The sequence below is a fragment of the Salminus brasiliensis genome, chromosome 1 (assembly GCF_030463535.1).
Source record: "Salminus brasiliensis chromosome 1, fSalBra1.hap2, whole genome shotgun sequence".
NCBI lineage: Eukaryota > Metazoa > Chordata > Actinopteri > Characiformes > Bryconidae > Salminus > Salminus brasiliensis.
Window position 1 is genome coordinate 94,940,144 of NC_132878.1, and position 16,229 is coordinate 94,956,372.

The following is a 16,229-nucleotide window of genomic DNA, read 5'->3' on the forward strand; positions in this document are numbered from 1 at the left end:
GGAGCCATGAGGCTAATGTGAAGATCAGGAACTATGAGGCTAATGTGAAGATCTGGAGCTATGAGGCTAATGTGAAGATCAGGAGCTATGAGGCTAATGTGAAGATCTGGAGCTATGCTATGGGGCTAATGTGAAGATCTGGAGCCATGAGGCTAATGTGAAGATCAGGAGCTATGAGGCTAATGTGAAGATCTGGAGCTATGAGGCTAATGTGAAGATCAGGAGCTATGCTATGGGGCTAATGTGAAGATCTGGAGCTATGCTATGGGGCTAATGTGAAGATCAGGAGCTATGAGGCTAATGTGAAGATCAGGAGCTATGAGGCTAATGATAAGATCAGGAGCTATGAGGCTAATGATAAGATCAGGAGCTATGCTATGAAGCCAATGTGAAGATCTGGAGCTAGGAGGCTAATGTAAAGATCTGGAGCTATGAGGCTAATGTGAAGATCTGGAGCTATGAGGCTAATGTGAAGATCAGGAGCTATGAGGCTAATGTGAAGATCTGGAGCTATGCTATGGGGCTAATGTGAAGATCTGGAGCCATGAGGCTAATGTGAAGATCAGGAGCTATGAGGCTAATGTGAAGATCTGGAGCTATGAGGCTAATGTGAAGATCAGGAGCTATGAGGCTAATGTGAAGATCTGGAGCTATGCTATGGGGCTAATGTGAAGATCAGGAGCTATGAGGCTAATGATAAGATCAGGAGCTATGAGGCTAATGATAAGATCAGGAGCTATGAGGCTACTGATAAGATCAGGAGCTATGCTATGAAGCCAATGTGAAGATCTGGAGCTAGGAGGCTAATGTAAAGATCTGGAGCTATGCTATGGGGCTAATGTGAAGATCTGGAGCTATGCTAGGAGGCTAATGTGAAGATCTGGAGCTATGCTGGGGGGCTAATGTGAAGATCTGGAGCTATGCTAGGAGGCTAATGTGAAGATCTGGAGCTATGCTAGGAGGCTAATGTGAAGATCTGGAGCTATGCTGGGGGGCTAATGTGAAGATCTAGAGCTATGAGGCTAATGTGAAGCTCTGGAGCTATGCTATGGGGCTAATGTGAAGATCTGGAGCCATGAGGCTAATGTGAAGATCTGGAGCTATGAGGCTAATGTGAAGATCAGGAGCTATGCTATGAAGCCAATGTGAAGATCTGGAGCTATGCTAGGAGGCTAATGTGAAGATCTGGAGCTATGCTAGGAGGCTAATGTGAAGATCTGGAGCTATGCTAGGAGGCTAATGTGAAGATCTGGAGCTATGAGGCCAATGGCTACATTTTTTTGTGTGGCTACATTAGCCTCGTAGCTCTAGTGCAGACCTAAGCAAGCTAAACTTCAGTCACCAAAACATGGCTGGGCTGATCTGCCGAGGTGAAAGCATAAGACGGTAAGGGTGAGATCACCCAATGACCTGAAGAGGGGAGGGGTGAAGGATTTATCAGAAAGCATGAGATCATAGTGATTCAAGCATTACAGCACAGAGAAAGGCGAGTCCACAGAAGAAATTTATGGTAAGGATGACATCACAACACCGAGGCATAGTGGGAAATCATTGGACGTTTCAGGAAACTACAGTGCAACTACACTCGAACATCAGATCAAGGACTGATGACCGACTGGACTTTGAAGTCATGGTTCCGATAACGGTCAAGTCGGGCCCTGCAGCAGCTTAGCATCCCCACACCATCCCTCCACACTACCACCGCCATGTTTGACAGCTGGTACAATTTGGTGTGTTTTTTTAGCTTAAGCTATGAATCTGAAGATAACAGAGCCAACTAGATCAATGACCAGGGGCTCGTTTTCGTGGATCTTAAAGGATGGCGGGCTGAGCCGAGCTGTACTTGAAGCTGGAAGGGCTCTCGGTGCAGATCAGCTTTTGACCATCGCCATCAAGTACGGAGGGGCTGGCTGGTCCAGTCTTGGCTTTGTAGGCCAGAGTCAGGGGTTTGAATCTGATGACCTGGGCAGCAGCTACAGGAAGCCAGCAGATGAGGAGCTGAACAGGGCTGAAGTTACAGAGCTGAAGCTGAATTGTAAGACTGAACGAGCTCCTGGGTGGCTCTCTGGAGAGGAAAGGCCGAATTCTCTGAATGTTGAAAGGGAGAAATCTGCACGATGAATTTTTGTTTTTTCATTGTTTTTGTTTTCATTGTTTCATAGTTCTGATAATCTTGCTAAGCTCGAACAAACAGCTTTTTATTTGGTGTTTAAAATTCATATTTTATTAGAAGTACACGTCTCAGTGTAAAAAGATACTAAACTTCAGTGTGTGGCTTTAAAACAAGCTGCTTAAACGCCTAAACTTTTGGTTTTAGAAGCACACGGAAAGAAAAAGTGCTAAAAGTTCAATTAAAAGTCTGTTTAATGGTGAAAACTATTTATGACTGACTGTTTACTGGTTGTTTAAACGTTTGGTTTCATAAAGTTTGCAACCAAAATTTGCTATGTTAAAAAAAAATGTAATTAATAAAAAATATATAATAATTAAAAAAAAAAAAGTAGGCCATCAGTAAGCTTCATGGTATCGGTGCTCTCTATTGCCGATACTGATACACTATGTGTAAGTGCCAGAACCAGTATCTGGTACTGGTGGTGGGTGTGGCGCAACAGATAACACCACTACCTGCCAATGACATACCACACCACATGGGAGACTGGGGTTCGATTCCCAGTCTGGGACTCATTGGTTACCATCTCTGCAACCTTGTCTGGATAAAACTGCTGTAAATGTAAATGCTACACTATCTCTCGAAGGAGATGACAAGATTATGGCCAATCTGCCAAGTCCAGCAGTTCCAGTAGTTCTACTAATGACTCTTCCTTCCAGGTATCGCTGCACAGTAGAACAGTGCACCACCACTCCAGAGTCTGATCCACCTTCCTGAAGGTCTTTTGCAGTCAAAAAGGGAGGCTGAAAGTAGACATTGACACTGAGCAACATTTCAGTTATATTATGAAGATATAAACACGTTTTCTAATTGTTGCTTAATTGTTGATTAATAATTGCTTTTAATTTCTTGAAAAACAACAACAAATGGGCAGAATTGTGACCGGGAACCACCTTTAGAAGTCCAAGAACGTTAAACTGGTGTACTGCACTTATAACTCCCCAGATATGAGCTATTCTGGGACATTGGGGGTCCTGCAAAAGTAAAAATGTTCAATATGGACCTTCCTTTATATCTGACACTGCTCAGAAGAAACGATGGAAGAGAGAGAGAGAGAGAGAGAGAGAGAGAGAGGGAGAGAGAGAGAGGAAAGGAAAGCAAGAGAGTATAGGATGGAGTTGATGAGGACTAAGACGGGATCGGGCGAGCGCGGGGCAAACAGGATTAAACGTGGCTGATACACAGCAAACAGAAGTGTGTGTAGACGCCGGGACAAAAGGAGGGAAGACGAACAAAGAGAGAAAAGATGGAGGGGGTGGGAAAGGATTGGCAAAGCAAGGGGAAAGAAGAGGGAAGAGAGACGAAGGTGGAAGGAAAAGGAGGGAGAGCACTTTAGCATTGTGATAAACACTGAGCTTAGGACAACGTCAAAGCAAGAGATTAAAAGCAGAGCAGAGCTGAAAGGTTAAGAGGTCAGCAGTAAGACCCATAATTAAAAAATATAATAATAATTAAATATATAATACAATTACGTTTATTTTCAGCATTTAGGTTTAAAGGCCTTGAGAGAGTTAAAATAACATTAATATCCAGTAATAACATATGAATAACATATGAAAGCTCTAATAGCATTAATATCCAGAATGACGTTTTAATAGCATTAATATCCAGTATGAAGCTCTAATATCATTAATATCCAAAATGAAGCTCTAATAACATCCAGTATGAAGCTCTAATAATATTAATATCCAGTATGAATCTCTAATAACATGAATATCCAGTATGAAGCTCTAATAACATTAATATTTAGTATGAATCTCTAATAACATTAATATCCAGAGTGAAGTTCTAATAACATTAATATCCAGTATGAAGCTCTAATAACATTAATATCCAGAGTGAAGTTCTAATAACATTAATATCCAGTATGAAGCTCTAATAACATTAATATCCAGAATAAAGCTCTAATATCATTAATATCCAGAATGAAGCTCTAATAACATTAATATTTAAAATGAAGTTCTAATATCATTAATATCCATTATGAAGTTGTAATAACGTTAATATCCAGAATGAAGCTCTAATAACATTAATATCCAGTATGAAGCTCTAATATCATTAATATCCAAAATGAAGCTCTAATAACATTAATATCCAGAATAAAGCTCTAATATCATTAATATCCAGAATGAAGCTCTAATAACATTAATATTTAAAATGAAGTTCTAATATCATTAATATCCATTATGAAGTTGTAATAACGTTAATATCCAGAATGAAGCTCTAATAACATTAATATCCAGTATGAAGTTCTAATAACATTAATATCCAGAATAAAGCTCTAATATCATTAATATCCAGAATGAAGCTCTAATAACATTAATATTTAAAATGAAGTTCTAATATCATTAATATCCATTATGAAGTTGTAATAACGTTAATATCCAGAATGAAGCTCTAATAACATTAATATCCAGTATGAAGTTCTAATAACATTAATATCCAGTATGAAGCTTTAATAACATTAATATCCAGTATGAAGCTTTAATAACATTAATATCCAGAATGAAGCTCTAATTTCATTAATATCCAGAATGAAGTTCTAATAACATTAATATCCAGTATGAAGCTCTAATAACATTAATATCCAGAATGAAGTTCTAATAACATTAATATCCAGTATGAAGCTCTAATATCATTAATATCCAGAATGAAGTTCTAATAACATTAATATCCAGTATGAAGCTTTAATAACATTAATATCCAGTATGAAGTTCTAATAACATTAATATCCAGTATGAAGCTCACGCCGGCCCGCTGGAGCAGTGTGTAACTGTGGAGCTGATTGGGTCTGAGACGGGTTTTAAACTCTGATCCGTCTCGTCTGTGTGTTTGAGATTTGTGTAATGAAGGCTTTGGGTGACTCCTGCTTTATTCGAGCCACAGAGCTTTAACCTCTCCGTCCCTGGAGAACACACCCCCACCAAAACAAAGCGGCCAGCTGCCCTTCTGGGGCGGGCTGTGGGGGGCGGGGGGTAACTCTGAGAGAAAAGGAGTTTGAGGAGTAAAGAGTAAGAGAAGTGAGGCCTCCATCACTCACTCACTTTCGCTCACTTTCTTCTCCTCTCTCAACAGCTAACTGGGTTCTTTCTAGGCTTTTAATCTTGCAGGAATTTCTGCAGAACCACAGAACCACAGAATCCTACTCTCTGCTTGACTGCCATTCTCATTTCTAGTCTTCAACGACCTGTAAATAAAACGGACACTGGCTTAAGCTTCTTAAAACTCTAACATTAATATCCAGTATGAAGCTCTAATAACATTAATATCAAGTATGAAGCTCTAATAACATTAATATCCAGTGTGAAGCTCTAATAACATTCATATCCAGTATGAAGTTCTAATAACATTAATTTCCAGTATGAAGCTCTAATAACATTAATATCCAGTGTGAAGCTCTAATAACATTAATATCCAGTATGAAGTTCTAATAACATTAATTTCCAGTATGAAGTTCTAATAACATTAATATCCAGTATAACATTAATATTCAGTATGAAGTTCTAATAACATTAATATCCAGTATGAAGCTCTAATAACATTAATATCCAGTATGAAGTTCTAATAACATTAATATCCAGTATAACATTAATATTCAGTATGAAGTTCTAATAACATTAATATCCAGTATGAAGTTCTAATAACATTAATTTCCAGTATGAAGTTCTAATAACATTAATATCCAGTATAACATTAATTTCCAGTATGAAGCTCTAATAACATTAATATCCAGTATGAAGCTCTAATAACATTAATATCCAGTATGAAGTTCTAATAACATTAATATCCAGTATGAAGCTCTAATAACATTAATATCCAGTATGAAGTTCTAATAACATTAATATCCAGTATGAAGCTCTAATATCATTAATATCCAGTATGAAGCTCTAATATCATTAATATTCAGTGTGAAGCTCTAATAACATTAATATCCAGTATGAAGCTCTAATATCATTAATATTCAGTGTGAAGCTCTAATAACATTCATATCCAGCTGCTGGAGACACGGTTTTACCACCGTTTTGACAAAAACTTTTGGTCTTGTATATATTTTTTTAAATCCCAAGGCAACAAAGGCAACAGGGTCTCAGGCAGGGTATTCATAAACATTTGGTGTACCAAACTTTCTGTGAGGGAGCTTGTAGAGGCATTAAACTTTTCTGGACGTCTGGTTTCATTAACCACCACTGTAAATGTGAATTGTGATTTGAGTTTCTCGAGACTGGAGCGTTTTACAGCAAAATCCACTTGGACCGGCTTTGTTTACACCCTAATCATTTAATGATGCAGTTTTGGAAGTTTGGTGGAATTCCCCTTTAATGATGATTCATTTGAATGAATAATAATAAAGTTTACTGAATTTAATGGAACTGAATTGATCTGAGCGAGAGACACATAGTTTATGTTCTCTCTCTATTTCTTCTTTTCTTTCTCCCCCGACTCCCTCTCTTTCACTCATCCCCAAACCCCCCAGTGCGAGAGAGAGAGAGAGAGAGAGAGAGAGAGACAGAGAGAGAGAGAAAAAGAGAGAGAGAAAAAGAGAGAGAGAGAGAGAGAGAGAGACCCACGCCCCCACACAGACACAAACACTAGGGGCCCCCCAAAACATTCCCAGTCTCACCATGGCAACACCACAGCAACACACATTGTCATGGAGATGAGACCTGGGGGTGTGTGCGTACGAGTGTGTGCAGGGGTGTGTGTAGGGGTACCAAGCGATGGTTCGAGCACCTTGGCCTTATTCAGTTTGCCGCGTTAGCCACCACTACGCTAGCCCACCCGGACAAGGTCATCAATCTTTCCCCACATGCCTACCACACTGACCCCCATTTAAAGAGCTCGCTGAGAACGGGGCCTTCCAACACCTGCTAACGTTAAACACGGTGTCCAGCAATATTCAAAAAGTGTGTGTGTGTGTGTGTGTGTGTGTGTGTGTGTGTGTGTGTGTGTGTGTGCACAGTACTACACTACTTCTACTACCACTACCACTCAAAGTTCTAACACCATCAAAATCATCCAGCATGAAGTTCTAACACCATCAACATCCAGCATGAAGTTCTAACAACACCATCATCATCCAGCATGAAGTTCTAACAACACCATCATCATCCAGCATGAAGTTCTAAAAACACCACCATCATCCAGCATGAAGTTCTAACACTATCAACATCCAGCATGAAGTTCTAACAACACCATCATCATCCAGCATGAAGTTGTTACAACACCATCATCATCCAGAATGAAGTTGTTACAACATCATCATCCACCATGAAGTTCTAACAGCATCAACATCCAGCATGAAGTTCTAACAACACCATCATCATCCACCATGAAGTTCTAAAAACACCACCATCATCCAGCATGAAGTTCTAACACCATCATCATCCACCATGAAGTTCTAAAAACACCACCATCATCCAGCATGAAGTTCTAACAACACCACCAACATCCAGCATGAAGTTGTTACAACACCATCATCCAGCATGAAGTTGTAACAGCATCAACATCCAGCATGAAGTTCTAAAAACACCACCATCATCCAGCATGAAGTTCTAACACCATCATCATCATCCAGCATGAAGTTCTAACACCATCAAAATCATCCAGCATGAAGTTCTAACAACACCATCAACATCCAGCATGAAGTTCTAAAAACACCACCATCATCCAGCATGAAGTTCTAACACTATCAACATCCAGCATGAAGTTCTAAGAACACCATCATCATCCAGAATGAAGTTGTTACAACATCATCCAGCATGAAGTTCTAACAGCATCAACATCCAGCATGAAGTTCTAACACCATCATCATCCACCATGAAGTTCTAAAAACACCACCATCATCCAGCATGAAGTTCTAACACCATCATCATCCACCATGAAGTTCTAAAAACACCACCATCATCCAGCATGAAGTTCTAACAACACCACCAACATCCAGCATGAAGTTGTTACAACACCATCATCCAGCATGAAGTTGTAACAGCATCAACATCCAGCATGAAGTTCTAAAAACACCACCATCATCCAGCATGAAGTTCTAACACCACCATCATCATCATCCAGCATAAAGTTCTAAAAACACCATCAACATCCAGCATGAAGTTCTAACACCATCATCATCCAGCATGAAGTTCTAACAACACCATCATCATCCAGCATGAAGTTGTTACAACACCATCAACATCTAGAATGAAGTTGTTACAACATCATCATCCAGCATGAAGTTCTAACAGCATCAACATCCAGCATGAAGTTCTAACACCATCATCATCCACCATGAAGTTCTAAAAACACCACAATCATCCAGCATGAAGTTCTAACACCATCATCAACATCCAGCATGAAGTTCTAACAACACCATCAACATCCAGCATGAAGTTCTAACAACACCATCAACATCCAGAATGAAGTTGTTACAGCATCAACATCCAGCATGAAGTTCTAAAAACACCACCAACATCCAGCATGGAGTTCTAACAGCATCAACCTCCAGCATGGAGTTCTAACACCACCATCATCCAGCATGAAGTTCTAAAAACACCACCAACATCCAGCATGAAGTTCTAACACCACCATCATCCAGCATGAAGTTCTAACACCACCATCATCCAGCATGAAGTTCTAAAAACACCACCATCATCCAGCATGAAGTTCTGACAACACCAACATTCAGCATGAAGTTCTGACAACACCATCATCATCCAGCATGAAGAACTAAAAACACCACCAACATCCAGCATGAAGTTCTAAAAACACCACCAACATCCAGCATGAAGTTCTAAAAACACCACCAACATCCAGCATGAAGTTCTAAAAACACCACCAACATCCAGCATGACGTTCTGACAACAACACCAACATTCAGCATGAAGTTCTGACAACAACACCAACATCCAGCATGAAGTTCTAAAATCACCACCAACATCCAGCATGAAGTTCTAAAAACACCACCAACATCCAGCATGAAGTTCTAAAATCACCACCAACATCCAGCATGAAGTTCTGACAACACCACTAACATTCAGCATGAAGTTCTGACAACACCATCATCATCCAGCATGAAGTTCTAACAACACCATCATCATCCAGCATGACATTCTAACAACACCATCATCATCCAGCATGAAGTTCTAAAAACACCACCAACATCCAGCATGAAGTTCTAAAAACACCATCAACATCCAGCATGAAGTTCTGAAAACACCATCAATATCCAGCATGACGTTTTAACAACATCATCAACATCTAGCATGAAGTTCCAACACCATCAACATCCAGAATGAAGTTCTAACTACACCATCAACATCCAGAATGAAGTTCTGACAACACCATCAACCTCCAGCATGAAGTTCTAACTACACTATCATTCAGCATGAAGTTCTAACAGCATCAACATTCAGCATGAAGTTCTAACAGCATCAACATTCAGCATGAAGTTCCAACACCATCAACATCCAACATGGAGTTCTAACTACACCATCAACCTCCAGCATGAAGTTCTAACACCATCAACCTCCGGCATGAAGTTCTAACACCATCAACCTCCAGCATGAAGTTCTAACACCATCAACCTCCAGCATGAAGTTCTAACACCATCAACCTCCAGCATGAAGTTCTAACAACACCATCAACATCCAGCATGAAGTTCTAACATCATCAACCTCCAGCATGAAGTTCTAACAACACCATCAACATCCAGCATGAAGTTCTAACAACACCATCAACATCCAGCATGAAGTTCCCACACAAACCTCCAGCATGAAGTTCTAACAACACCATCAACATCCAGCATGAAGTTCTAACACCATCAACCTCCAGAATGAAGTTCTAACAACACCATCAACATCCAGCATGAAGTTCTAACAACATCATCATCCAGCATGAAGTTCTAACACCATCAACATCCAGCATGAAGGTCTGACAACACCATCATCATCCAGCATGAAGTTCCCACACAAACCTCCAGCATGAAGTTCTAAAAAGCACAGGTTTTCTCAGACTCACCACCGGAGTGACTCAGCATCACTGTTCAGATGTTTCCCCAGGCTCACCTCACCTCCTGGATGTCTCTACATTGTGACTCAGATGTTTCCCAGGCTCACAATCAGAATGACTCTACATTACGACTCGGATGATTCCCAGTCTCACTGCTGAAGTGACCACATCACGACTAAAATATTTCCCAGGCCTACTGCCAGACTGATTTCACCCCACTGTTCAGATGTTTCCCAAGCTCACTGCAGAACCTTATAAACATCATGGCCCAGACTATTCCACGGCCTGCCGTCCAAACGATTCTGCATCATGGCTGGGATGTTTCCTGGGCTGGGGATCTCTCTAACCCTAATATAGGGGTCTTTATATTGCGGGTTGGAGCCCTGGAGTGCCCTTGATGGTTTTAAGGGTTTTGAGAGGGACTTTTCCTGCGTATAAGGTCTCTGTCTGAGCCCGTTAACGGGGGGTCTTGTTTTGTGTGGATTGCATTTTGTTGCTCTTGCCAAGATTAGTTTGGCGAGCTGTTGTTGGGAGACTTTCGCACTATAGAGCGACTATCAGCCAATCATATTGACCATATCATAAAACATCATCAAGCAATTCCAAACTTTTGAACAGAAACTTGTATGGCTGAAAGAAAAGCCCTTCAGTCGTCCATCACATCCCTTCAGATTACTGCTCACACATTAACAGACACACAACTAATGCACAGGACTGAGGCAGATGGTTGGAAAGGGAGCCAGGAGAGGGAGGGTAACACTCCGTCCGCCCCTTTAAGGAAGCCGGAATGGGGCAGAAGTGCAGTCCAGCTCCTGAGCCACACTGGCACAGCACCCATTGGCCCAGCGTCCTCGTCCCAGATGTCTTGCTGTTGGGGCCGGAGTGTGTAATGCACTCGAGTGTGTAGAGTCCACACAGGCACCACCTGGCCCACTGCAACACCCCCCTGACCCTTCACCTTACATTCAGTTGGAGCGGGCTGCCTTCACGGTTTACAGGGAAACTCCAACACATTTCCAAACTTTCTGCATAAGTAAGCGGTTGAGGGGGTAAACAAACACATTCAGAGTGGGCTTTTTTCAGATTTCCCACTTTTTTACCATCATATAACACTCAGATAGGTTTACTGGTGGGTTTGGATAGTTAATAAAGTGGCCAGATCTGTGTGGTAGGAGTCATGGAGACACATGGTTATATTCACCACCACCACCACCACTGTGGGCAAATCCAATACACACCAAACATCTCAGGCTCACAGCAGGAGTTTATCTACATCGTGGCCTAGACGATTCCACGGCTTGCCGCCTAAATGATTGCACATGGCTGGGACGTTTCCTAGGCTAGCTACAATACAGAGGTCTCTATATTGTGGCTTGGAGCTTTGGAGTGGCTGTACTTCCAATCATATTAAGAGATCAATTATATTACATAAAATATAAATTATTTAAAAGCATCAAATATAAAAAAACATACAATTAAATAGAGCAATCACACAATACAGCACAGTAATACAATACAATAATTACACTAATAACAATAAATAGAATAAATATAAATAAATAAAAATAATAAAGAAATGTATGTATGTATATATATATATATATATATATATATATAATTCAATTAGAAGGGCTACACAATAACTGCTTAGTTATGTTAGTTATGTTATTATGGTTGCAGCATTAGACTTCAGACCAATCAGAAATCTGTCTTTGACCATGTTCTACTAATGATACACCAGTACGTAGTATGTATGTTCAATATATCAATATATCAATATACAGTGTATTTATATTCATATATATATATATATATATATATATATATATATATATATATATATATATATATATATATACACATTTCTTTATTATTTTTAATGATTTATATTTATTCTATTTATTGTTATTAGTGTAATTATTGTATTGTATTACTGTGCTGTATTGTGTGATTGCTACTGGCTGCTAATCAATGTCAAATGGCAAAACCCCTGTATTTCTAAAACAGCAATTTTACAGGAGAAGGAAAAAAAACCTTCTAAACTTTCAATGGAAGTCAAACTTAAAAGACATTATTCCAAGTATTCCAATGTGGAACATTTCTATTGGTCCTTTAAGGCACCATTACCGGACATTATTCCCTGTCCACAGACGTAAGGACAGTTTAACAGTCCTCTAAGAACGGCCCTCCCGAATACTGGTCACTTCCGTGTATTGCGCATTTTTCCGCAATTGATGATTTGAAGAAAAAATATAAACTCTCGCCTTTTAAATTTAAATTTATTCCAAAAAAATAATATAATAAATAAATAAATACATAAATCACATCTGAAAAAACAATATTTAAACATCGCCATCGCTACAACCAGAAAGTCTGATTATAGAAGCGGATACTGAAAATAAAGGCATTTTACTGAACAAATTAATCAGCAGCTCATCTGATCTACACTGTGAGGCTGGATTATTTATACTAACTAAAAGATCAGATCTGATCTGATCAGGATTAACAGACTCGGGTCAAATGGGGGGCAAAATAACTGGATCAGGACTTCTCTGACCACAGTTAGTTCAGACCTCGCAACTTGGCTGAGAGGCTTAAGAGCCAATACCTCGATAACAGCACTTTGAGAGCATCTTAGGGCACAGCTAAAGTCTATTATATTGAGAGCGGACTAATCAGTCGATTATTAAAACAAATAATCAATTAATCGGAAAATAAATCGCTCAATTACTAATAACTCTTACGTAGGGATCAGCTTTTTTGTTGACACGAGGGCGGGGACCTTATCAATAACTGGCAGGCTGATTGGCTCTTTTTGTTGACAGGCGGGACCTTATCCGTAACCAGCAAGCTGATTGGCTCTTTTTTTGTTCATAAGCTGGACCTCATCAACAACTGGCAAGCTGACTGGCTCTTTTTGTTGATGGGTGTTTTAGTGGCCGTATTGCCTTACTGCTCCGTTCTTGTGACAGACAACTGCTCAGGAAATGCCGCTCTAAACCCAGATTAAGGGAATTATTACTGTAACCAGTAACAGCAGCAGTTGAACTGTATTCCACACTGTTATGGTTAAACTTTGGGGATTAATCTGTGGTTCACCTGCGCCCCGACCGTTCCTAGTAAGACCATGAAACACGCATGATGACACCACCAGCTACTTTTAAAACGTCTTTTTTTGGTTGTAAGTACATTATCACGACCTCCGCCACCGTCACCATGCTTGTCACTGTCAGAAACCTTCAACTCTGAACTGCCCTCTAGTGGATGTATTGTTTAACGTCTACGTGGGCAGGTTTTCGTGAGGAAATTGATCCTTATATAATGCATAAATAAAAAAAGGCCTTACATGTGACGTGTAGCAACGGCCAAAATCATTGTTTTCAAACAAGATGCACAACTATGTGATTCTGGATACTGCACCAAGTGCACCAAGAGAGAATTATGAGCCACTCCCCCGAACAAGCCCAGAATTGGTCCACGGTACGGACTTGTGCATTTGGGACAAGTGTGAAGACACCCTTAATCCTGTCCTGTATGAAACTGCTGCATCAATGAAATTAGGGATGCACCGATCCAATATTAGGATCGCATACTGGCCCCGATTTTAACAAAGTTAACTGGGTATCAGATAAATAGGCCGATCCATGGAACCAATCCTTTCACTTTAATTAGTTGGTGTGAGACGGCACTAAATGTGCAAATAAATAAACGACAAATGAGAATTTACTTTATAATTTATTTTATAATTTAACATTTATATCTGTGTTAATTTATTATATTATATAAAGTAATGTTGAAGTCAATCCTGATGCCTTAAGTCTCTCCCACATGATGAGCTATACGGTTTATTAATTCAGCAATGGTATCGGACTGGAATCGGGTATCGACCGATATGCAAAGTTTACATATTGGTATCGGAACTGAAAAAGCCGGATCGGTGCGCAGTCTATGTAACTTCATGATATGTCACTGAAAACATGAAGTAATTGGGGTTTGGGTAGCAAATCTGACTATACACCCATTACCATGATTAGTTACAATGTTATTATTGCCATATTTTGGTTATTACCCTGACCAACGGCATGATTCCCTAAAACAAGGCCTGATTAGCCCTGGGTTTAGGATAGCACGGTACGGGAAATGAAGAATCGCAATCACTCGTAATCGATAGTAGTATTTTAAGGCGGCACTACTGTGGCTTTTTGACTTTTCCAACTTATTAAAATGAGGGAAACTAAAAAAAAAACAAAAAAAAGGTATATTAGCAAACCCCTACCAGCTAAACCAAAGCTTGGGCTGAAATGCATACACAAAAAGGACTCGGACAGAGAAGGGTCCGCACCCATACAATTACATCATGAAATTTACACTCAGAGGTCAATGCTGAGCCCAAAGACAATGGTCATCAAATCCTCAACAACACAGCTGCTTATCAGTGTAGAGTTACCAGAGCCCGATACTGGTAAAACAGGGCAGTGGAGGGCAGTACAGGGCAGTACAGACCGGTCACACAAAGTTATCAATCCGGCAGAATAACTCCAGGAAAGTTAATATAGGAAGGCTGTCAGCGAGAACTGCTTGTACACTTTCCAGAAAGGCAAAACTTCAGCAGACTCTGGAGAGGTGGTGCACTGTTCTACTGTGCAGCAACACCTGCAACCACGTAAAGCAGAACACTGGAGACCACTTTTTTTAATGTGACCTCTAAAAAATATTAAATAATAATAATAATAATAATAAGTTTATCCATCAATAAACGTGTGTAGTTATCAAAAGAAGCTGGGACTACGACTGAGATTCTCTATGAGAACCACTGATCAGAAAGGGCAAAGCCATATTTTACCATAATCAATAATCATTCATTGGGGGTTGGGGGTGGGGTCAGACCATCTGCATGTGGACAAGGCCTCCTCAGTGAAGATTCCCACGACCCTGCTGCCTCCTGACCCCTCCAACACATTCTCACCCCTCTAACTCATCCTTCCCAGCTTTGATATTATTTTAGATATTAAGCCAAAATGAATTTAGCTCAATAATACCAAGGACTAGCCTCGGTTCCTGCACCCTGGCTGACCACACCAGCCTCCTAGATACATGCCCTACCCCAACCAACCGAAAATATCCAAAAATGACATTTTGCACTAAAAGCCCCCCAAACCAGGCGTTAACTTACCAGCGCCAGATGCTCCTGGCTCCATCCCATCCACTTAGGCGCGCCGTCTCAACGCAAGCCCCGGGGCTCCACCACCACGGCCCTGCCTCTACAGCCTGCTTCCCTCGCCGTGGAAAGCGTCTCTTTCCTGGCTAAAAAATAAAGAAACCCACCCCCCACTCCTCTGCCCCTTTTGCCCCCCCCTGCCCCCTACCCCTGCTGGAAGCCCACCCCCAGTCCCCCCGAGTCCTCCCCCAACTCCTGGACCCCGCAGAGCCGGGGAGACAATAGCAGCTCAGCCCGTGCTGCTGCTGCTGCTGCTGCTGCTGCTGCTGCTCCTCCTCTTTCCCGCGGGGTCTGGCGGCGGCAGCGGCAGCGGCGCCAAGCCGGGACTCAGTGCTCCAAGTCCCGCCTGGACGGATTCCGCTCCTCGGTGTGGTTTTGGTTCTCTCCCCCCTCTCTTTCTTATCGGCTCTCTCTCTCCCTCCCTCTCTCGGCGTGTTTGGGTCCTGCTCACCGTTCAAGCAGGATTCTCCAGTGCAGGAGCTTTCCCCCCAAAAAAAAAAAAAAACCACCACGGACAACCGAGGAGAGAGGGCCGCCTTCTTCGCCTCCTCCTCCCGCTCACACCGCCTCCCGTGCGGGCAGCTGTTTTGTGCGGCCGCCCTCTAGCGAGCGGTGGAAGAGGGAGGTTCAGCTCACTGCATGACCGTTGAACTCTATCACCTTTTCATGTTGTGTTTTCCCCTGAAGCCACAAAGTAGAGCATGCAAAAGTTTTGGCACCCCTTTTTTTTAACATTTAGTGTATTATTTTTGTATAAGAGTGAAAAAAGGACAGGAGCACCATGCAAAAGTTTGAGCACACCCAGAGATTCGCCGAGGATGGTATGGCTTGTTCACGGTCATC

The 16,229-nt window shown here is 41.1% G+C and overlaps 1 protein-coding gene across 1 annotated transcript in view; it reads right to left on the bottom strand.

The window, feature by feature from the left end:
- ago1 (argonaute RISC component 1) overlaps positions 1–15,488 on the bottom strand; it is a 37,650-nt gene extending 22,162 nt beyond the window's left edge. The window contains exon 1 of the mRNA XM_072692465.1: positions 15,342–15,488. Coding sequence (XP_072548566.1) covers positions 15,342–15,366 — 25 coding nt within the window. The 5' untranslated portion in view covers positions 15,367–15,488. The remainder of the gene's footprint in view (positions 1–15,341) is intronic.
- Positions 15,489–16,229: the final 741 nt, after the last annotated feature.